We start from the raw sequence: 24,323 nt of genomic DNA, 5'->3' as shown, positions 1-24,323 counted from the left end.
GAGTTCAAGTTACTTTTACTTCCAATATTGTTAACATGCTGCACAGGTCATAAGCAAGACGTTTTACATTTTCATTGTAAGTGGGCTAAAGCAGTTAACTAAAAGTAGTCTAACATAAATGTAAACGCTGTAATTTGATTACTTTAATGAACCATGCATGGATTCGATGCTGGCGTGACCGTGTGCTCACGTCTGCTGTTGCTCACTGTGGTCCAAGTGTCCGCTCAGGGAGTTTGTGTGTTCAGACACATGAAACATTAGAGGGAACTTTGGTAGGGACATCCTGAGGCAGAAACATCCAAAGAAGAGCTCTGAACGTCCTTCAAGAAGCCTGGAGAAGAGATCCTCAGAGAGTCACAGAAGTTCCCACCTCCCACATGCAATCTTACCAATGTGCACTTTCTAAATACCAACAGTACTTTTTCTTTTACACCCAAAGCCAGTTTGTGCTGGGGCAACACAGGTTCTGCAGGTACACAGCCTGGATGCAGAGGGTGAGGTTCCCCTCGTGGTCCTGATCCACTCGCTGCACAGTCGATGTGTTAGACTTGATTTATCAACTTTGTCTGCAAACAGCAGAAGATTTGAAATCATCGATCATCTTTTTTATACTTTGATAAAAAGTTGTAGACACGCAAACTGCTTCATATTAAAACTTCACTGAAAGTCAATTTAAGTTTTCTTTAATTCCTGTGAAAACTTTCATTTTCTCAGATAAAACTAAAGCACCAGAAACACGTGCAGTAACTCCAACACTGTAATGAATGCGGTAAGCCTTACACCTTCCCTCCACGTCGTCCTTTCTCTTGCGTTTCTTTTGGAACCTTCTTGGTGTCTTTAAATTTTGCTGCTCACTCCTGGATGAATCCTTTCTGATTCCAAAGATGCTGAGTTTGTTTATACTGCATTCAATGATCAGTTATTAGGACACTGATCGTGCTGCTGTGGTTGTTTCTGAGAAGCAGCTGCAATTATTCAGCATCATGAGCTGCTGTGTGAGTGCTTCGTGTCATAATAACCCAACAGTTATACAGACATTCACCGTTTTGTCCCTTTAAACACCGAGCCTCCCTGCTTCCACACACACCTGCAGGAGTGTGTGTGACGTCGTAGCGAGCAGTTCAGTGCTGCCTCGCTGGCTGCAGACGTTTCTCACTGACTGGGTTTCATTCATAAAACCAGAGGGAGTGAAGAAAGCTAACGTTCAAATTCAAACCAGAAATAACAAATCATTTTCCCACACTCACCCAGAGAGAGGGGCAGACACCAGGAAAGCATCGGCACTCCACAAGAAAAGTATTTGAATCAATGTTCATGATGTCCAAACCTGTAGATGCTGCTTTGTTCTGTACACAGCCATCAGATCACTAATGTACCACAAATATGTGAGATTATGAGTGTGCTCTATTATTGGTGCTAGCAGCTGACAGTCTGGTCCTTGGTAAGGATCTTGGTTGGTTGCCCAGGTTCTCCACTGAAGGTCCTGCTGGGTCCACACTTGTTCCAGTTTACTTTTAAGGACCTCATCAGAATCAGGATCAGGGAGGAGCAGCCACCTCCGTGACACGGTGCAGGGTGACTCACAATTAAACTCACAGCAAAGGCAACAAAGATTTCACATCAAAAACTTTCTTTGGTCATAGAAACTGATTTCTGTTGTTTCAGTGCTGCTCTGTGTGCCGTGTCTCTGCAGTATGACTTCTGCTTTCTTTAGAGAGCCTCACAAGTCCAGCAGAAGTAAAACTGCTGACGTTGAGTTTTTCTGTGCTGCTACAAACTGCTTGTTTTAGCAGCACAGATTATTCCACCCACAGCAAGGTCAGTCTGGAGAGCTGAAGACGATGCTCACTGTGGATGGTGTTATGTTGGTGTCCAGGAACACTGAGAGGGGTCTTTTTTCACCTGGATATGTCCTTCAGTCAAGTACATTTGTTCATCTGCCTTCACACAGATATCACATCCCATTCTGAATCCATAGGATTTAACCGTCTGGGGAATGATTGGCCGTTTTCGACTACTTTTAATTTTACTCTATGTTTCACCTTTAAAAACTGTTTATCTTTGCCTTGTTTGTGTCATTCTTTTCAGCACAACCTCACCTGCCTGAATTTACAGGGGTTTTTTTTATTTTGACATACTGTATTAACACAATACGGCCCTGGATAAGCGGAAGAAGGTGGATGGATGGATGGATACAATGTTGTTCAGCAGCTTATTCAAATATAGATTTAACTTGAAAACAGTAGTAGGACTTTAATTGGTGTAACTCACCCAGTACTGTAATAATGGATGGATTGCATTTATATAGCGCTTTTCAAGGCACCCAAAGCGCTTTACAATGCCGTAAATATTAAGCAACCTAACTAATAGGGTTCCAACTCCCAGCAACAACAAAAATAAATAAATAAAAAATAGGGAACCACCCCTCACGCTCCACCTCATGATGCTTAATCGACGTAATCAACCTTAATTTGATGCAGTGTGAAAAAAATGCACAGAAATCAATTATTTTTCAAGAAATATTAAATAGATTCAACATCTTTCTTCAACAAAATTGCAGACTGCACAGATGGTACCTTCCAAAGGAAAAAGTACTATAGCTTACTAGGGTATATATATTAGACTTAATAGTCACTATATACAGTAATTGACTTCTATTCATTTTACATCAGATTAAAACTTTGAGTGTCAGATAATTATTTATTAAAAGCTAGACATTTTAAATGAGAATAAGAAAGAAAAGTATGTCTTTGTGCCCCCTTTTCCCTGTTAATGCCCTATCGGCCCCCCTGGCTAAACTTTGCTAGATCCGCCCCTGCACAGTTACGTCAGCTGTAGAAAAAGATCCTCGAGTAGAAAGTAATATTAAATACATTCTAACAACAGCTGATCAAGCTTAAACGTGCTGCTGTTGTTCAGCCGCTGGTTTACTCTTTCTGGTGCAAAGTGGGCCAAAAACAAACAAGAGAGACGGACTCGCGACAGAAAAGCCGATCAGCTGATCATTAAGCAGTTTCATGATTGAAGTAGCAGCAGGAGAGGGAGAGGCAGTCGCTCGTTAAGCTTAACGCAGGAATGCTTTACAAACATTCAGAGATGGACTTACACACTTGCTTTACTTCTCTCGGGATAACTTTGTCAGAGATGAAATGCCGGGTTGCTAGCGAAGCTCCACATGCCATCCAGACCACCGACAGGTCCCGCATGCCACAGCTGCTCTATCACGTGATGCATACTGCTCCAACGTGCTAACGTTCTGAGGCGAGTTACGGCGCGTTGCAAGTTTTGTGAGGTGCTTTCGTGATATTTAATGGATCGGATTACATTTTTTATTTTTCTCCGATATCCGATCCAGTAATTTAGGTCAGTATCGGACCGATACCGATACGTAATATCGGATCGGTCCATCTCTAGTTTTTATAGACTGTAAAAAGGCGTTTGATACAATTGATCATGCTATATAGGAAGTTCAGGGTCTCTCCAGTGATCCTCAGGACTTTCTATGCAGGCGCTGTGGAGAGCATCCTCACACAGAACATCACATCCTGGTATGGGAACAGCTGTGTCAAGGATAAAAAAGCTCTTCAGAGAGTGATCCGTACGGCAAAACGCTGCCGCAGGACTGCTCTCCCGTCCCTACAGGACATTTACGTCAGGAGATGCTGGACTAGAGCACTCCGATTTTGAAGGACCCGTCCCATCCCAGCAACGAGCTGTTCCAGCTTCTGAGATCAGGCAGAAGGTTCCACACCATCCGAACAAGAACAGAGAGGCTCAAGAGGAGTTTTTATCCTCGGGCCATTCCTGTGTTGAATCAGCCCCCCCCCCCCCCCCCCCATCATCGTTAAGCAGAGATGGGCAGTACCGATTACGCGTTACTGTAATCTGATTACTTTTTTCAAGTAACGAGTAAAGTTACTAGTAAAGTAAGGGATTACTATTGCAAAAACAGTAATTAGATTACCGTTACTTTCCCGTAGGAACGCTGCGTTACTGCGTTACTAAAACCGTGATTTTTGCGAGAATGTCTCATGACAGTGACGTAAGCGAGTGCGACGTTTGTGACAACAGCTGTGTGCAGATCAACAATGGATCACATATCGAGTGCAGAGAGAGTATGAGCGTGCAGCGTTTAAAGCGTGGAAGTACTGACCTTACTTTGAGTTTGATTCCATAAAAAGTGACAAAAACATTAGTGTCCGCTGTGCGTGGGAAGAAAACTTCTTTTTACAGCGGAAAAACCCCTAAACTTCCAACAAGCACCGAGTAGCTACGACGTAATGGGAAACTCACAGAGAAACTCGCGGATTCTTCCACTGACCGCGGCACACCTGCACCAGGGTAAACCTCCGCCTACCCCACTCCTGCTTTACAGGTGAAAATAGAGCAACAGGACCGCTGAGTCTTTGACTTTATTTATTTTCTGCTGTGTTTCACTTGCATCTATTTGAAAGACTGAGTGTAAACACAAAAAATATTTTATTTTATGTGCTGGAATGTGCAGAAAATAGGTTTAAATGTTAAACTAATTTCTTCCAGTCAGAGAATGTTGCAGATAATTACATTTTTGTTTGATGCATAAAGTTAAAAGATTAAAACTAATAAAACAAGTTTTTTAAAAAAAGAGACTTTTCCATTTGATTACATTTTGTATGATGGATTATGCAGAAAAAGTAGAATTGGGCTGAAAGATCTATCACTTTATCACCTCTTCAGGTTGTAAATCGTGTTTTTAAAAGTAACTAAGTGACTAAGTAACTAAGTAATTAATTACTTTTGAAAATAAGTAATCAGTAAAGGGATTACTTTTTTGGGGAAGTAATCAGTAATTAGTTACTGATTACTTTTTTCTAGTAACTTGACCAACACTGTCGTTAAGTGACTGAGACAGGACTCGTTAGCACATTCTCATGTCCTGATCCTTCTGGCCTCGCTACAGCACAAGACACTTTAACACCCTCCTCATGCAGTGTACACAAGCTGTCACAATACGTCAAGATCAATAATGTAAAATCGAATCAGTTGAAGGTAGAGATGTGCAAAGCAGCCGGTATTTGTATCTGTATTTATATTTGTTGAGGGGTACCAATAATCAGAAAACATAAGTCAAACACAAAACACTGGGAAACACCCTGGACCATGGCATTCAGTCACATACTCAACCTCATGTTTCATTCAGTTTATGCAACTTTACTTTAATTAGATTTCATTGATACATTGTTGTCACTGAGGCAGTTAAACGAGGCCTTGGTGGCAGAGCCCCTGGGGTGGATGAGGTTTGCCCTGAGTTTCTGAAGGCTCTGGATGTTGAAGAGCTTTCTTGGTTGACACGCCTCTACAATGCTGCGTGGAGATCAGGGGCGTTACCTCTGTATTAGCAGACCGGGGTGGTGGTCCCCATCTTTACGAAGGGTGTGTTCCAAGTACAGGGGAATCACACTCCTCCGCCTCCCTGGGAAGGTCTATGACAGGGTGCAGGAGAGGAGAGTCCGTCCATTAGTCGAACATCGGATACAGTGTGCTTCAGGAGTATGGGCTGTCTGGCCCATTGCAACAGGACATTCAATCCTTATACAACCGTTGCAAGAGCTTGGTCCGCACAGCCGGCAATAAGTTGAACGCGTTCCCGGTGGGTGGGCTCTACCAGGGCTGCCCTTTGTCACCGTTTCTGTTCATAACTTTTTATGGACAGAATTTCTAGGTGTAGCCAAGTGTGGAAGGCTTTCAGTTGGGTGGTCTCTGCTTTTCGCGGATGATGTGGTTCTGTTGCTGGTTCTGATCCTTTTTTAATGCATAAAGTTGGATGTTTAGACCTTTTTCCTGCTAAATGTGATGACGGGGGTGGCCGGGGGACGATCTCTCTCTGTCCCACGTCTCTTGACAAGGACAACATTCAGAAAATTGGTGCATAATTAATATTTGTGAAAATGATGAAAAATTAATTTAGGAATGAAATGAAAACATGATTCTGTAATTCGTTACTCTTCTGTGGCTCGTCAAGTTGACATCAGCACATCAATAACCTGCTGACAGTAGAGCTCAGTCCACTGATGAGGCCATCATTCAGGAATGAGCTCAGTGACTAAGCCCCCTTTCTATTTAGGGGGCTACTTGGATCAACTGGCCACGACTAGTTTTCCGTTACAACCCAGTGTGTGAGCTAGTTGTCATAGCAACATGTCCCGGGACGTGATTATTATGCAACGATAACAAAGGTGGACATCAAAGCGAACATAGTTTTGATTTTTGTAAATGAGATGGTCTCATGACTCATCGAGTGGCACTACTGACCAGCCAATCGGTTTCATGCAGTATGACAACGTCACATTTTAGTACCTGCTCGGATCGCTTGGAAGCCTGGCTGAGAAGGTGCTAAAAAGTACCTGGTACCCGGTACTATGACCTAATGGAAAACACTGAAAACCGCACCGAGTCTTTCCAAGTAGATACCAATGGGAAAGGGCCATTACATCTTAATGATGACATCATCATCATCATAACGATTTAGAGAATGCAGAGTCAGAGAGGCCACTAAACAGAAGACCTCATCGTACTAGCTTTGGAGGATCTTTATGAACTGCATCCTTCATCTGATTGGCCGGCTCAGTCTGACGTAGCACGAGGGAAACACCTGGAGCGTCACCAAGTGAAAGAGAAACTACGGCATGCACTGCTGGAGTCACAGGGGTGATTTCCAAACCATTTACAGGAACGCCTTCAGCAACAGCAGCTGTGTGAGTTTATCACGTTCATGTCACGTGTCTGTTTGGACCATGACACAGATCCCGATTCCTGTAAGTCACCTGATTTAATGATTCCTACATAATGCTTCTTTACTGATGCGTAACCACATCTTCACATCTGAATGCATCAGACGAGGCTCAGGCCGGGCCGTCAGTAGGGTTTGCAGTCCTCTATCACTCCTCAAGTGGAGATGTCTTTGAGGAAGATACTGAAGCACAACCTGCTCCTGGTGGCATTGCAACTCTGTTTTTGTGTGTATGCACGTGTGTGTTGTTCACTCAGCATTTATTGACATGTAACTACTATAAACTTCATGGGTTTGATCTGTAGAGTCTTTGTTTCAAACACTGCTGGGATTTCTTAAAGCCGCCACATGTGGAGCTCCATGTATCTGCCATCAACATGTTCTTCCAGTGATCGAGGCACATTTTATATAAACGATATTGTTTTTAATGAGCAGCTTCAGGTTTTCATCCTGTTCTTCTTCATTTAAACAACATCATCTTCACATTTTCATGGTTTACAATAACAAAAGATCAGAAATAATTACCGAGTCTGCAGGCATGAAAATACAGACGTACAACTTGTAGACTTGTGTTACTTCTATGTTTGGTACGTGACAGACGGTTCAGAGTTAGAAAGCTGTGGCTCAGAACTTTTTGTTCTGGTACAGAATTTAAACCCTCACATGAAGCAATAAAAGACCCAAATATTACATAATACAAGATTCAAGATTCTCTATTCGTCACATGCATAGTTATACAAGTATAACACGCAGTGCAATGTAACCTGATGTACATAAATCAGTATCACGTCACCTGTGAGCAGCGAGAACAGGTGAGTCTGTTTATATTAATAACCTCCACAGAAGTTAGCAGATTATGAACAGGTGTCTGAACCACTTTAAACCCAAATATGCTTCTGATACACTGAATGAAGACGTCAGTTTAAACCTGGTGCTGGAACATTTCTAAATGATGATTCAAGTCCCTTCATCATGAATCTGAGCCTCAGATATAGAAAAATAACTTTTATCATTTCATCTTCATCTTTACACTAAAATGTCCACAAACATGTCTAACACAAGCAGCACGTATCATCATCTGAAAGCTTCAGGTGAACATTTCATCCAGCTGTTGTCGATGGTGCAGGCGTACTGCTCCTGAAGATACTTCCTGTCAAATTTCGCTCCAGTAGAGCGATCACTGAGACAACCAGAGAAGTGAAGAGTGGCTTTAAACCTGGAGGAGAGGAGCACCAGGGACAGAGCCAAGGTCACCACAGAGAACGGGACGCTTTCATATTCCCGTCCTGGGAGGATGAACGGGATGACGATGCGGTTCCTTCCTGGTGGGCCGTGTTTAGCTGAGAGAGACTCAAAGTATTTCCACACTCCATCATCATCTCGAAGAGGGCTAACCGTGATGTTTGGGACCATCTGTGCTCCAGCTTTCTTCAGTGAGTTCCAGTGATCTGGCAGGTTCACAGGTCGATGTTTGTCATCAGAAACTGTACAGCTTTCTTTATCGTCACAGTAAAAAACTCTGTGCTGAGGCCTCAGTTTTCCTGTAGCGATACCGTACGCTAAACCAGAAGTGACGCAGTTCCAGGGAGAATACAGGAGCACGTCAGTGATGGTGGGCAGAGGCAGGTAACAGCTGGCTGGGATCATGAAGTCTCCGATTGATCCATGAGCCATAAAGGTGATGTGAACATCATCGCTGTGGTTCTTCTTCTCCTCCTCATCAATGCGTTTCTTCAGGAAGTCGAACATGTCTGTGAGTTTGCTGAAGGCGTCAGACTCTGAGTTTTTTCTCAGCCACTGCAGGACAACTTCATCTGTGCAGCTTCTCATTGCCAGCTTTGTCAGCCTTTGCCTTTCATCACAGCTGCTCAGTCTGTCTGCTCTGTAGTGTTTAAATACGCGTAACCTCTGAAACAATCTTCTGAAACAGGAATTATGGAAAAAACATTTTAAGCACAACAAACATTTAATCTGTCCACAGATGGATCCTGAAACAAAATAAAGCCAAAATCTCCTCGTTTCATTTCACTCTTTGCTTCCAGACTTACTCCAGTTCCTCGTCTCTGTCCATCTCCTCAGAAGCTTGACTGTCTTTAGCGTTGTCCTTCAGGCGCTTGCTGTGGTTAAAAATCGACATCATGTTGGTCAGATCTCAGCTAAATAAATATAGACTCTTGGTTTATCTTCAGTATTTTAAAAAGTTTGCAGTGAAAATGATCAGAGTTCAGTTAAAGATAATTTCGTTGCTAGGCAACAAACACTCTTTGCACACCGGTGTCCTCAAACTGACCGAAGAACGTTGCTGCGTCATAGACGTCGTTTGTTTGTCTGATTCAAACCTCAATAAAATCCCAACAACAACTAGCTGCTGTTTGTATTCATACTTCATGTGCATCACCTGCTCTCAACGGCTGGTAAAAATGTTGATGACATTTACACCATAATGTATGAATGTCCAGTGATGGACCAGCCTGCTCATCATGTGGACAAACTAACAAAGGAACTTTTCAGAAAGACAAAATATCTGCTTACCTGCTCCAAAACGTCTGCTCTGACCCTGTGCAGTCTGTAGAATAGAATAGAATAGAATAGAATAGAATAGACCTTTGGTCAAGGCACGCCACTATGCTGCAGGTCTCTGATTGGCTGAAGTATGGTAAAGTACCTGGACAGGTACCAAATGAAAGTAAAAACTGAGTGGGGAATCCCCAAATGTGATACCAAAAGTAAAAACATGACTCAGAGTTTTAACACGATGAGATCAGCAGGACCTCAGAGCTGCCGTCACATTCATGAACACGAAGTCGGGCCTCTACACCAACGTGACCTTATGGGTTACATCTGCCCATCATTTAATAGCCCCTCCCACAGCCACAGGTGTCAGTGGCTCCAACCTTGGGCCCACACCGTTCTGATGAACCCACACCTGTTTGCTCCATCTTATTTCTGTTTCATGTGGTTCTTTGTTTTCTGCTTTGGCTGTGAGAAATACAGACTTCTGTTATGGATTTAAAAACATGATGTACAGATGCTGCTATAAGTTTGTTTACAACAACCACTGGCTCAGCAGATGGCCCCGCCCCTCCCTGAGCCTGGTTCTGCCGGAGGTTTCTTCCTGTTAAAAGGGAGTTTTTCCTTCCTGCTGTCGCCAAAGTGCTGCTCATAGGGGGTCATATGATTGTTGGGTTTTTCTCTGTATGTATTATTGTAGGATCTACCTCATAGTATAAAGCACTTTGAGGCAACTGTTGTTGTGATTTGATGCTGTATAAATAAAACTGAATTACATCTTTATTCTTTCTTTTCATTTCTGTTTTTAAAAGGTTTTAAAAAACATGAAGCAATCAGCTATCGTCTCCATGTCCTGTTTTATGAGGAGCAATAAAAAAAGGTGAGACGTCGCCCTCAAGCCTGACCTTTGTATTTATTCATTTTTATTATTATATTCCATCCATCCATCCATCCATCTTCTTCATCTGCTTTATCCGGGGCCGGGTCACGGGGGCAGCAGCCTAAGCAGAAGAGCCCAGACCTCCCTCTCCCCAGCCACCTCCTCCAGCTTATCGGGGGAACACCAAGGCGTTCCCAGGCCAGCCGAGAGATATAATCTCTCCAGCGTGTCCTGGGTCTGCCCCGGGGCCTCCTCCTGGTGGGATATGCCCCGAACACCTCACCCAGGAGGCGCCCAGGGGGCATCCTTGTCAGATGCCCGAACCACCTCAGCTGGCTCCTTTTTATTATTGTATCATTTATTATTTTGGAACAGCTGTAAATGATTTGCAGGTCTGTGGGTCTGCTTCATTAGTAAAAAATTTGTATGTCTTTGGTTCATAGCACCTCTGCAAGCACAGCTCAGGTTGACATAAGAGTCATGTCAAGACACAGAGGTCATGACCTCCCACCACCACCAGGTGTCACTGCAGCTGCTCTAACCTGGATCAGCAGGCAGAGCGAGTTTCTCATCTCAGCATCTCTGATGCAGGAATCCTGCTGACCCAAACAGCTGGAAATCAGCTGATTACTTCACTGTAACGACGTCACTCTGACCTTTCAGTTTGAAAAGAAAAACATCAGCACATCGTCAGACAGGAAACTTTATTTAAGACAAATATGAGGAGGAAAATCTGGACAAACTTTCTAAACTGGAGCAAAAAAACAAAACTGTTAAAATTCATAATTTCATCTCTTCATGTGTCCACGCGTTTAATCTCGGAGACGGCGTCTCACACGGATTCATCTCTACATGATGATAGATAAGGCACATGGTCGTCCAGACACACAGACCGTCCTCGGCTCGTCCTCGACTACACGAGCGGCAGTGGAGGTCAGAAAAGTTTCCACACTCATCACAACAAAACTCATAAAGTTTAAAAGGTTTGCAGCAGATTCTATAATCTCATGTTTGTGGGCGCAGCTCATCACTTGACCCTCAGCTTCTCTTTGAAGCCGAACAGCTGCAGCTTTTTGTCTGATGACCTTTGACCTCTGAGGTTCAACCTTTCTTCCTAAAGTGCTGAGAGGTTCACTTCAAACTACGAGACATTAAAGTATTGCACTGCGGATTACTCTTCATCATCACTGTGATCATCTTCTCATCTTCAGCAGCTCCTCACTCACTGGAAGACAAAGGTCAAAGGTCAGTTAAATGTGATGGTCATGAACGTAACGTTTTCAGTGAGAAATGTTTCCTTGTCATCATCAGCTGACTGACATGTTTACATAACGATGAAAGTAGCACCGCTGACTAACAACAGGCTGTCAGTTCCACCATCATTGATCATTAATCGTGTTGATCACTGATCAATGGCTACGAGCTGAAGAAAGGCTGCACTGTGAGATGGTGACAGGTGGAGGCTGTCTCCTCGGTTCAGAGATGGAAACGTTTCTCACTGCACTGGGCCCCGGTCTGGATGGGCCTGGGCCCCCTTTCCCTGGCGGGTCGCGGAGTGTGGGAGTGCCTACTGGGGTCAGCGGGGGAGCTGGCCCCAGGGAGGGGTTACCTGCCCCTCCCTTCCTTCCCTCCCCATCTCCAGCTGCCTCTCTCTTCCCGCTCCACCACAACCACCCACACATGCAGGGCCTTGGAGTAGGGGTATGTCACCAGGGTGCAGAGGAGGCTACCCCCCTCTGTCCCCTTCTGGCTGCCTCTGCCTCAATTTTATCCCACAACTTAGACATTCACATTACTCACACTCTCATTACACATACATATAGGATCTTGGGGGTGGGCACAATACACGGAGTCCAAGTGTACACCTCACCCCTGGCGTCGTTGCCCACCTCTCAATGTTAAATACACGTAGACATTGAGGGCTAGCAGGAGGGACCATGCGCTTACCTGCTGCTCTCTGGCAGGTAGCTCCATGCCCTCCTGGGTTTTAAATGCACCTTAGAACACACATGCATCAACACTACAATGAGCGGGTGGAGGGAGGTTTGGAGTCTTCTCTCACCCCTGTTCTCTGCGACCTGCTGGAGCGGGGGGGCTAGGAGGAGTTGGCCGTCCGACTGCGGTCTGGAGTGTGGAGCCTTCCTGCTGCTGCGGAGTCGGGGCGGTCTGCCTCTCCCCACCGCAGGGAAAAGGGTAACACCACCTGGGTCTGGGTGCAGTTCCCCCCTCCAGGGACAAGGGTACCTAGACCCGGTTTGTAGAGTACGCTTGGGGAGTGTGATTGTGTGTACAGCGTCTCTTTATGTCTGTCTCCACGTTGGTTGAGTGTGGAGTAAGTGCATATGAGAGCATGAGGGTGGGAATGGATGTTTGTGTCTGTGTGTGCCTGTATGTCTGTGTCTATATGTCAGGTTGGGTATCAGACGCCACCTCTCTGGGGACATCTCAGGTCCTCCAAGGTTTGGAGGCCTATCTCCACCCACCACCACTTCCCCTGCCGGTGGCGGACTCCCTCAGGTGTCGGTGCGTTGGTGGTTCTTTGTGTCTGGGGGTGGGCGTCCGGGTACACACCGGCTCACTCCTTGGCGGCCGCTTATCGGGGCCTGGAGCCTGGGGCTCGCTCGGGCCTCTTCGGGGGTGGGGTGCCCCCGGCCTCTCGGCCTGGGGCTCGGTCACTCAGGCACAGCTGGCGGCCGGCGGAGCTCACGGGCGCGTCACTGCAACCCCCCCTGGCTTCTGCTCCGCGGCTGCTGAGTGAACCCTCATCTGGGACTCTCCTCAGCTCTTTCTGGGACAGTGGCGCGGCTGCCCCTCTGTTGGTCTTCCTTGGTCTCTTGTGTTCTGGGGGCCTCTGGATGTCTGGAGTTTTGATCTCCTCCATACCTGCTTCACACCCTGGAGGACGGGGCTGTGGCCCCCCCACACTCCCTAGCAGATCGTTACACGGAGAAACCTTTGGAATACAAGCGCGCTGATCCACACAGGTATGCACACGGGTGTTCACTGCTCGTAGACCCAAATTACACCTTTCTTGGCTGCTACTTCGAAGCACATCTGTCCTGCGTGCTGCACAACAACATTGAATATTTAGTATTTACTGCTGTTTACACTTAGCTAGATTAATGCGATGGTGTTGTGTTTAGTATGTTGCTTTGTTTTTTTTGCTTGTTTTCTATTCTTCCCTCAACAGGTGATCCAGGAGATTTTTATTTTTTTTCTCCCCCCCTTTCTCACTGTCCCTCTCCCCTTCTGTTTTTCCTTTCCTTCCTCTTTCTTTCTCCCTTTCCTATCCCTCACTCATGTCTGTCCCGTCTGTAACATCTGAAAATAAAATATAATAAATAATAAAAACAAAGATCGACCAAATGGACCAATACGGCAATGCCACGATGATCCATCTGGCAAAGTAAATCCATTGGGTATCCTTGTTGGTCTTCAGACAACAATTCTGATGGCTAAAGAACCAAATGGGACAGGCGAAAAAAAAAAAAAAAAAAAAAAAAGGAAACGTTTCTCACTGAAAACACGCCGTCCACATAAACAGAACCATCGTTAATGCGGACAAAGATGACCACATTCACTCTGATTGGTCCTTCAGACACCATGTGATCCTTCTCTGCGTTTGCTCTTCTTCTGTGATATTTTCTCTTCTTCCTGCTGATGAACACTCATCAGGTAAGCCGGTATGGATGATGATTATTTTTAAGAAAAGCTGTTAAAACGCGTCTTTTTAACTGTTAGCATTTTATTGTTCAGAGTCTAAGCTCCGCCTCTAAACCAGCCAGTCAGAGCTCACAGTTCCTCTACATGTTAGTGTGGCGTTCAAAGCACAAGGAGAGAATCTGGACACATCTCTTTTACGTTCTTCAGGAATCAGCTTTACGTTGAAGCCTCCACCCAACACTCTGAAGTGGACTCTGCTGGTCTGTGGATTTCGCCTCTGGAGGCTAACAACACTGCAGTAAAACTTCCTGTGTGTAAAGAAGTGTTTTGCTGCAGTGGCGTCTGTGGCTCAGGACGTGGAAAGATACTGAACCAAGTTGCGCCGATGAATCCGTCAGAGTGATACAGTCAGGTTAGAGGTGTTTGTATGAATGTGTGTGTGGGAACAAAGTGTTACGTAAGGACAACAGTCAGCTGCTCATAACCGACTTCATGAGAGTGAAAATAAGACACAAAGCTCCAGATGTGACTTGAGCCTGATGGTAAAGTTTTAAAGACTAAAAACTAAAGTCCAGATTTACTGAACTCTTCCTGACTGTCTCAAACACTCACCATGCCGCCGTGCTCGGGGGCAAAGGTCACGCCTTTCCCTGCTCTCTCCTGAGATCCACTGCTGCTGCTGCTGATCGAGGTTCTCCTCATGATACCTACACACACACACACACACACACACACACACACACACACACACACACACACACACACACAGATGATTCAGTATTAAATGACTTCCATTAGTCTGTTATTCTGCAGGCTGCCAGGAGTCCTCCCACCTGCAGGGGGCAGCATATCCAGCCTGCGAGAGGAGGGATTGTTTCCAGACATGGAGAGGCGCCGCTGCCGGCTGTTCAACATGGCGGCGGGAGGAACGATTCCAGGGGGCAGGACTTTCCCCTTCCTCCGGTACAGCTCCTCGATCTCTTGCTTCTGACTGACCTGCAGGTTCTGCACCTCCATCAGGTGTCTGGGAGAAAGAAGGAGGAGTTAGAAAAGGACTCAGGAGACATAAAGAACGATAAAGCAGATGTGTGTTGGAGACAGACTGGACACCATTTGTCTTATTTCTTTCTGTAACACTGAACCTGGCGAACGACGTCCATGTAGCAACGAGTCAACCGGAAAGAGCCCTTTCTGACTCACTTTTAAGTTTCAATGTTGAAATATGAGTCACCGTATGAAGGATGGTGACACCTGCTGGCCAAGTAACGTCACTGCATTTGTAGTGATGGAATAATAATAATAATGGAATAAATGGTAACCCCAGAGGTGAAGGGAGCCACCAGGCTGAAGAAGGAGTCCTATCAGGCTTGGTTAGCCTGTGGGACTCCGGAGGCAGCCGACAGGTATCGACAGGCCAAGCGGAATGCGGCTCGGGCAGTGGCTGAAGCAAAAACTCGGGTGTGGGAGGAGTTCGGAGAGGCCATGGAAAAAGACTTTCGGACCGCCTTGAAGAGATTCTGGCAAACCGTCAGGCGTCTCAGGAGGGGAAAGCGGTGCTCTACCTGCACTGTGTATAGTGCTGGCGGAGCGCTGCTGACGTCGACTGAGAAAATAGTCAGGCGGTGGAAGGAATACTTCGAGGACCTCCTTAATCTGACACGTCTTCCGAGGAGGAAGCAGAGTCTGGGGATGAGGGGAAAAGCAGAGTCTGGGGATGAGGGGAATAACCCGCCAATTTCCGGGGGCGAGGTCACTGAGGCAGTTAAACAACTCTTTGGTGGCAGAGCCCCTGGTGTGGATGAGGTCCGCCCCGAGTTCCTGAAGGCTCTGGACGTTGTAGGGCTGTCCTTGTTGACACGCCTCTGCAATGTTGCGTGGAGATCAGGGGCAGTACCTGTGGACTGGCAGACTGGGGTGGTGGTCCCCATCTTTAAGAAGGGGGACCGGAGGGTGTGTTCCAACTACAGGGGGATCACACTCCTCAGCCTCCCTGGGAAAGTCTATGCCAGGGTGCTGGAAAGGAGAGTTCGTCCGCTAGTCGAACCTCGGATACAGGAGGAACAATGTGGTTTTCGTCCTGGTCGCGGAACACTGGACCAGCTCTTTATCCTCTCCAGGATACTTGAGGGTGCATGGGAGTTTGCCCAACCAGTCTACATGTGTTTTGTGGACTTGGAGAAGGCATTCGACCGTGTCCCTCGGGGTGTCCTGTGGGAGGTGTTGCGGGAGTATGGGGTGTCTGGCCCATTGCTACGGGCCATTCGATCCCTATACAACCGTTGCAAGAGCTTGGTTCGCATTGCCGGCAATAAGTCGGACTCGTTCCCGGTGGGTGATGGGCTCCGCCAGGGCTGCCCTTTGTCTCCGATTCTGTTCATAATTTTTATGGACAGGATTTCTAGGTGCAGCCAAGTGGCGGAGGGCTTTTGCTTTGGTGGCCTCAGAATCTCATCCTTGCTTTGATGTGGTTCTGTTGGCTTCATCGGGTGAGGGCCTCCAGCTCACACTGGAGCGGTTCGCAGCCGAGTGTGAAGCAGCGGGAATGAGGATCAGCACCTCCAAATCTGAGGCCATGGTTCTCAGCCGGAAAAGGGTGGAGTGCCCACTCCGGGTCGGGGATGAGTTCCTGCCCCAAGTGGAGGAGTTCAAGTATCTCGGGGTCTTGTTCGCGAGTGATGGGAGAAGGGAGCCGGAGATCGACAGACGGATTGGGGCTGCGGCTGCAGTAATGCGGACGCTGCACCGGTCCGTCGTGGTGAAGAGGGAGCTGAGTGTAAAAGCGAAGCTCTCAATTTACCGGTCGATCTACGTCCCTACCCTCACCTATGGCCACGAGCTGTGGGTAGTGACCGAAAGAACGAGATCGCGGATACAAGCGGCAGAAATGAGCTTCCTCCGAAGGGTGGCTGGCCTCTCCCTTAGAGATAGGGTGAGAAGTTCGGCCATCTGGGAGGGGCTCAGAGTAGAGCCGCTGCTGCTCCACATCGAAAGGAGCCAGCTGAGGTGGTTCAGGCATCTGACAAGGATGCCCCCTGGGCGCCTCCTGGGTGAGGTGTTCCAGGCATGTCCCACCGGGAGGAGGCCCCGGGGCAGACCCAGGACACGCTGGAGAGATTATATCTCTCGGCTGGCCTGGGAACGCCTTGGTGTTCCCCCGGATAAGCTGGAGGAGGTGGCTGGGGAGAGGGAGGTCTGGGCCTCTTTGCTTAGGCTGCTGCCCCCGCGACCCGGCCTCGGATAAAGCGGATGAAGATGGATGGATGGATAAATGGTAACCATGGAGAACCAGAAACACTGCGGTGTGTTTGTATGTTGGTAAATAAAAGTAAGGAGTACTTATCGACTCGTTCATGTTTCAATGACTAAACATCCAGATCAGCAGAATCATGAACCACAAATGAAAAACAAATTCATTCATTCATTAAAAGAAGATTTACCAATCACCTTTCTCGTAGTTGCTGTAGCTCCTCCCACATCTCTCCATTCTCTCTGTCAGAATCGTCAGAGCTGTAGGTCGCAGAGCGACTCCGTGCTGTCCCCTCCCACAGACTGACGTTCAGCCTGCGGCCTCCTCTCCTCTTCCTCTCCTCCTCCTCCCTCCTTTTCTGGGTGCCCTCCTCCTCTCTGCTGCTCCTCTCCTCCTGACCTCCCGGATTGGCGTTCTTGTTAATAACTGGGGCGAGGGTCACTGTGCTGATGCTGCTCTCTGATCCGCTGCTTTCTGTGCTGCTTTCCGTGTCACTCTCTGATTGGTTCTTCCTGGGAGGAGGTGGGGAGTGAGCAGTGGGCGTGGCCTGACTGATGGACCGTTGCTCCCGCTGGGTGGCAGCCTGACCATGTTTAGAGGGCGTGACCTGGAAACGACCAACGGTGAAAGCAGAAGGTTTCTCCGCTGCAGAAATGAGAGAAGAAGAAGAGTGAAAGGCAGCTCAAGACTCATCAGGTGTGCCGGTATGGATGATTTTTTTTTTATTTAAAAAGCTGTTAAAACGCATCTTTTTAACCGTTAGCATTTTATTGGTCAGAGTCTAAGCTCCGCCTCTAAACTAGCCAGTCAGATCTCACAGTTCCTCTACATGTTAGTGTGGCGTTCAAAGCACAAGGAGAGAATCTGGACACATCTCTTTTACGCTCTTTAGAAATCAGATTTACATTAGAACCCTTTGAAGCCTCCACCCAACACTCTGAAGTGGACTTTGCTGTGGATTTCGCCTCTGGAGGCTAACAACACTGCAGTAAAACCTCCTGTGTGTAAAGAAAAGTTTTGCTGCAGTGGCGTCTGTGGAAAGATACTAAACCGCGTTTCCCTCGGTTCCTGCAAGTACGACCATTAAATATTGGTATTTATGGCTCATATCTGGAATTTTTTTCTTTCATGTTTGCAGTAAGTAGAAGATCAGAAAGCGATGAAGACCACCAACATCATCCTGAGTGAAGCATTTACAGGTAATTTCATCTGTGCAGTTATTCTTGGTGGGATGAAGTGTCTGCTCGTCTCCATATTTTTATTCTCGGACTTCAGATCGAATCGTGTGCAGCCCCTCAGTTCATCGTCGGAAACCCTGGACTTTGTCCTCTCTGAAAGCACGGGGGCAGCACACAGCTGTGCTCACAGTACAGATGTGCAGTGGAATAATGTGGAAAGGATGCAGCTCAAAGTAAATGATCCTTTATTTTTAACACCCATGCAGACGGAGCGTGATGTTGTTGTTACGATTATGAAATCATTTCAGTGATAATGACCTGCGAGTGTCTCTGTATGCAGATGATGCTGTCTGAATATTTGCCTGTTTCTTGAACAGAGGTGGTTCATACCTTCGTGTATGGGCGACAGTCTGGGTGAAGGAGAATCAGGCGGGAGGAGCTGGGCAGGAGGAAGAACACGTTACTTTACTCTGATGTCTGTGGTTATGCATGTCGTTCACACATGAAAAATGAAACCATAAACACCATCAAACAGCACAAAATCCCGTCTTAAACGAAGCGTCTGACTGACAGAAACAGTCTCGTACTTTTTTGTTCAGAGTCGACTGAGGAGGGGACGAGTGACGGAGCTCTCCTCTGTGACTGGGAGCACTGGTCAAGCTGGGAGCAGAGGCAGTCACTGAACCTGAGGACCAGTTACATAAAACATCAGGTTTCAGGTTCAGTGTGGTCTGATGGCACTTTGTGACCTCATAAGTACTCACCATGAAGGGGCGGAGCTGAGCTGAGCTTCTGCTGGACTGGAGACTGAAAGCAATGACAGCATGTTTCAGGTTTTTGTGTTCCAGCAGATTCATCGTTCGTCTGCAGGTCGACATTTATGACTGCTGACCTCACTACTGCCTCACTGCCTCAGAAACCAGTAAACACAGATTACCTGCAGTGTTTCTATGAACTCAACAAACACCAGCAAACACACAAACTGTGTGTGTGCAGTTTGTCCCACAGTGTGCTGCCGCTAAAGTCCAGCTGTTTATTTGTCAGGGACAGAAAAGACAGAGAGCTACGTTCACTCAGAGATGGAGACAGATAAGAAAGGAGGAGAGGAAGCAGAGAGCTTAGAGTCACAGGAAGGATGCTCGTTTAAAGCTCACATGGAAGTGTTGTTAAATCTGTACGTGTCACATGATGTTTGTTCATAAAGCTGCTGCTAAACAGACTGACTGTTATTTAAAGGCTGCAGGTTAGTGCAGGATGAACAGGTGAGTCTGCTGCACAGTGGCTGTCTAACATGAAGTTAACATAAACAGTGTGCTGTCAGTGCAGAGGATGAAATCAGCCTTGATAGCTGTGAGACATCTGGATGGATTCAGGTTTGTAAATCCACAGAGAGCAGCTGAAGAACATCTGCTGAAGCTCTCTGTAGAAATGATTGCGAGTTTGATTCTTTCCCCACACTGAGACACTACAGCTGATTTTACTTTCCCCACCTGCTGAACCTGAGGTTTCTTTAACCTCTTCCAGACTCATTTTCCTGTTTAGACACAAAGTCCACAAATCGAGGCAACAGAAAATAAAGATTTCTATTCTCCTTCTCTTTCTCTGCTCATGTTCTACTTAACTGATTCAAGCTGAGTACGTTCACTATAACAATAATTAGACTGAAAGTTTTCATTCCCACGTACTAATATTATTTTATTTTAACATATAATATAACACAGGGTTCAGTTAGCTTTGCATAAAACAGGTGGTAGAAACGTCCTCCTACTCTGAGCACATTTCTGAGCCGGTACTGTTTTTACTTTAAGTACAGAAGTTCAATCTGTACTTCTACTTTAGAGATGGCACGATACCACTTTTTTTATGTCCGATACCGATATCATAAATTTGGATATTGGCCGATACCGATATAAATCCGATATAGCGTGTTTTTAATCAATAAAACTGTTTTTTAATATCTTGCTGCTTTTTGTATAAGTTCATACTCAAGTTAAAAACAAAAAACACTAAAGCTATTCTGTTATACCTGTATGTAAAAAACACACTGCACCCAAAACATTTCATAGTTCAGCAAAACTGATGAATCTAATAAACTTAAACCTGCTCCATCCTCCCTATTCTGGTATTTTAAAGAGTAAGCAACCTAATTAATAGGCCTCTAAAACTCCCAGCAAAAAAATAAATAAATAGGGAACCACCCCCCACCCTCCACCTCATGATGCTTAATCGACGTAATCAACTTTAATTTGATGCAGTGTGAAAAAAATGCCCAGAAATCAATTATTTTACAAGAATAATTAAATATAGTCAACATCTTTCTTCAACAGAACTGCACAGATGGTTCCCAAAGGAAGAAGTACTATAGACTACTAGGGTATATTAGACTTAACAGTTACTATATACAGTAATGGACTTCTATATATTTTACATCAGATTAAAACTCCATATATCGGTTGTTAAGCTTAACGCTGGAAGTACACAATGTCTGGACTTTAGGTACTTTGGTACTCAGGTAAAGTCTTGTTTCACTACTCACCTGTCCTTGCTCCCTCTCTATCTGAGGTGAGTCTGGGATCCGACTGGGCGGTGCCACCACCTGCTGGCTGTCTGAGGCAGAGCTCGTCTGTGGTGTGGGTAGGGGATAGGCTGGTGGAGGGAAGAAAGGAGGGGAAAATGGTGTGTGACTTGGATGGTGGAGCTGGGGTCCAAAGGATGGAGATAGTGGAGGGGACTGTGTGGCCTGGGGGGTGGTAAATGGGGGGCGGGGTTGAAAGCCCTGGTTTGGGGCTCCAGGTGGGGGCATGAAGGTCTGGGCTACACTCATAGCCAGAGAGAGCACGTTGGCCAGAGAGAAGAGAGACTGCTCAGGTGAAGCCCACTGAGGAAGAGGAGCTGAGGAAGAGGAGGAGGGGGTGTGGAGCGAAGGGGTACTCTGGACTCTGTGGAGACTGGGGGCGGGGCTCTGGGTGGGGAGGGAAGCATTGTAGGTGTAGTAGGGGTGAGTTGGGAAGTGATAATGGGGACCAGGAGAGGGCTGTGGTGCAGAGGAGTCCAGGTGGGGGTGACTGAGGGGCTGATATGAGGAAGCTGGAAAGAGAGAGAAACAGAAGGAGCATTAGCTACGCAGCCCAGTCCAACCCAGTCCAACCCAGTCCAACCCAGTCCACGCAGACTGGTGATGCTGGTTTTAGTCAAGTAAACTTTTTAATACTTTCATGTTCTGTGCTGGGGTGTGGATGCACTCAGCCTAGCATAGCACCAACAGTGAACCAACACCATCAAAAGAAGAAGAAACATTTCCAGACACCTTCAAAGCAACCTGGAAAGTTTCTTTGGTAAGTTAAGGTCTGAACTTGTAGTAATGCTCGTGTTCTCCCCTCAGAGACACACAGCAGATTTCCCTCTGACTCAGACACATTTCTAAATGTTTTAAAGGCTTGTTTGAAAGTTCAGAGGCTCTAAAACATTTCCCTGAGGAACCCCACGAAACACAACCAGAGGGCCTCTGTCAGTGTGGTGAGTTACTAATGTGCCATCTGCTATTTTAGCTAAATGTGTGTAGGGATCAGGTAATAATGTTTTTCTTGTACAGCTTTATTATTTTTATTTTTAAGCACATTATCGAGCAGATGTGCGATTAAGTAACTATGAACTAAAACATAATTTTTTCCCATTTTCCAGAAGAAGCATTCAACTTAATTAAAAACAGAAAACATGATGATTCAATCAGGTAACATCTAAATGAAGTGTTCAGAAGGCCCTGGACACTTCCCTGAGGGACTCCTTTAACCACTGGAAGGAAACACTGCATAGCCACAAAAATGCCTTAAAGTCACAATGAAGCATTTTTGTGAATGAATGATCTGATAACGTGCACACCTACCTGAAGACGTGTGAAAAGACTGTGACCTCAGTGATCTGACAGGGGGCGTGGCTTCAGGGTCAATGGAGAAGTCGGCTCCTTTTAAAGGAGGGGGTTCAACACTGTCGATATCTGATCGTGAAACAGATTTGTGGATTAGGGTGGGGTCAGTGAACATTAAGCGATGAGAGTTACAGCAGCGTTTACTTCATATTCTTCATGTTTTCCCTAATAATCCGTCTCCCGTTCTTCTTCCCATCGTCACCCCCCTCCCACACTTCTATCGGTCCCTTTTTACCGGTTAATGAGGACGAGGACAGAGTTCTGGAGAGGCCGCCTCCCAGCAGGTTCATCTGTAAAAACATTTTCATGCATTTAAACGTTTCACACACTAAACATGCAGACTGTGGGGATCATGTTTAACTTTGATGTGAAGCTCATCAACAGAACTTCACATACCGCACTTCCAGGCAGCGTGGAGGTGTTTAGGCGGGACAGCCTATCAGAGTCTGCCTGTGGACGATGATGCATCACCGACTCCGCCCTCTTGATGATCTCATACATGCGAACTATAAATCCGTCCCGCTCTGACGGCAGGATGAAGTCTCTGTGGAGCTGAGAGGACAGTGAGCACAGGTTCAGCCTACTTATCGTATCTGACAGTAATCATCTGAACCGACGCCAACGCTGTGCTCTGATTGGCTGACTGTACTCACCATCACTGATGCGATGTCTTCTGGATTGTCTCCATCCAGGTCGAACTTAAACGTCACCATCTTACTGTCGTGAGTCTGCAGCTGACACTCCACCACTCGGTCCACCATGTCTGACACCTGTACACACACACACACAGACACACACAGACACACACACACACACACACAGACACACACAGACACACAGACACACAGACACACACACAGACAGACACACACACACACACACACAGACAGACACACACACACACAGACACACACACACACACACACAGACAAAAACACAAACACACACACGCACACACACACACACACAGACACACACGCACACACACACACACACACACACACACACAGACACACACAGACACACAGACACACAGACACACACACAGACAGACACACACACACACACACACACACAGACACACACACAGACAGACACACACACACACAGACACACACACACACACACACACACACAGACAAAAACACAAACACACACACGCACACACACACACACACAGACACACACGCACACACAGACACGCACACACAGACACACACACACACACACACACACGCACACACACACACACACACACAGACACACACGCACACACACACACGCACACACACACACACACACAGACACACACGCACACACACACGCACACACACACACACACACGCACACACACACACACACACACACACAGACAAAAACACAAACACACACACGCACACACACACACACACAGACAAAAACACAAACACACACACACACAGACAAAAACACAAACACACACACGCACACACACACACACACAGACACACACACACGCACACACACTCACACACACGCACACACACACACACAGACACACACAGACACACACACAGAGACAAAAACACAAACACACACACGCACACACACACACACACAGACACACACACACGCACACACACTCACACACACGCACACACACACACACAAACACACACACACACACACAGTGTTTACACACCTCATGTTGTTCTTTAGAGGTTAAATGTTCGCACGGAGACTCACCCCTGTGATTCGCAGACGAGCTCGCGCTCTCCTCCTGAACTGTTTCGCAGCTGCTCTTTTTGCGATGTCCTGACTGCTCTTCTCTGATTGGCCGTCATTGCCGTCACTCAAACCCGAGGTCACGTCAGAAACGTAGCTGCAAAACAAATGTGCGTTTTTACCACCTCTGTGAGGACCAACCCTAGATTTAGGACACTTTGTTTTTCAGAGCAACATAAAGTATCTTAAATGTTCTTTAGGAGCATTTAATGTTACTGCAGGTCCTCGTATGTAAGCGTGTGCATTACCTGTCCGCAGGTGAGGAGAAGCCGCAGACTGATCCATGTGATGTTTGCTCGGCACTGTGGGACACAGCGATGCTCTGTGGGACACAAACACAGATCCAGACTGAAAAGAAGCTTCTCAGCCAGCTTAATCATGTGACG

General features: G+C 46.5%; 1 protein-coding gene across 10 annotated transcripts in view; it reads right to left on the bottom strand.

Moving 5' to 3' along the window:
• Nucleotides 1-8,779: 8,779 nt before the first annotated feature.
• LOC113020113 (serine/threonine-protein kinase WNK4-like) overlaps nucleotides 8,780-24,323 on the bottom strand; it is a 27,570-nt gene continuing 12,026 nt past the window's right edge. For 2 of the 10 annotated variants that reach the window (XM_080299999.1, XM_080300000.1), the window contains exons 12-26: nucleotides 24,186-24,259; nucleotides 23,899-24,034; nucleotides 22,827-22,943; nucleotides 22,570-22,725; nucleotides 22,409-22,463; nucleotides 22,132-22,242; nucleotides 20,785-21,335; nucleotides 19,013-19,055; nucleotides 18,836-18,933; nucleotides 18,639-18,687; nucleotides 17,268-17,715; nucleotides 14,657-14,847; nucleotides 14,436-14,530; nucleotides 9,302-9,335; nucleotides 8,818-8,886 (exon numbers count right to left, since the gene is read on the bottom strand). In XM_080299999.1, coding sequence (XP_080156125.1) covers nucleotides 8,876-8,886; nucleotides 9,302-9,335; nucleotides 14,436-14,530; nucleotides 14,657-14,847; nucleotides 17,268-17,715; nucleotides 18,639-18,687; nucleotides 18,836-18,933; nucleotides 19,013-19,055; nucleotides 20,785-21,335; nucleotides 22,132-22,242; nucleotides 22,409-22,463; nucleotides 22,570-22,725; nucleotides 22,827-22,943; nucleotides 23,899-24,034; nucleotides 24,186-24,259 — 2,169 coding nt within the window. In that variant the 3' untranslated portion in view covers nucleotides 8,818-8,875. Of the gene's footprint in view, nucleotides 8,887-9,301; nucleotides 9,336-10,847; nucleotides 11,386-12,745; nucleotides 13,089-14,435; nucleotides 14,531-14,656; nucleotides 14,848-17,267; nucleotides 17,716-18,638; nucleotides 18,688-18,835; nucleotides 18,934-19,012; nucleotides 19,056-20,784; nucleotides 21,336-22,131; nucleotides 22,243-22,408; nucleotides 22,464-22,569; nucleotides 22,726-22,826; nucleotides 22,944-23,898; nucleotides 24,035-24,185; nucleotides 24,260-24,323 lie in introns of those variants that run through there. The other 8 variants (XM_080300001.1, XM_080300004.1, XM_080299998.1 and 5 more) reach the window with 7 other exon arrangements.

This window comes from Astatotilapia calliptera, chromosome 4, assembly GCF_964374335.1.
Source record: "Astatotilapia calliptera chromosome 4, fAstCal68.1, whole genome shotgun sequence".
In the NCBI taxonomy this organism is placed as follows: domain Eukaryota; kingdom Metazoa; phylum Chordata; class Actinopteri; order Cichliformes; family Cichlidae; genus Astatotilapia; species Astatotilapia calliptera.
The sequence above is the reverse complement of the archived record's forward strand: the minus strand, read 5'-3'. Positions and strand labels throughout refer to the sequence as shown.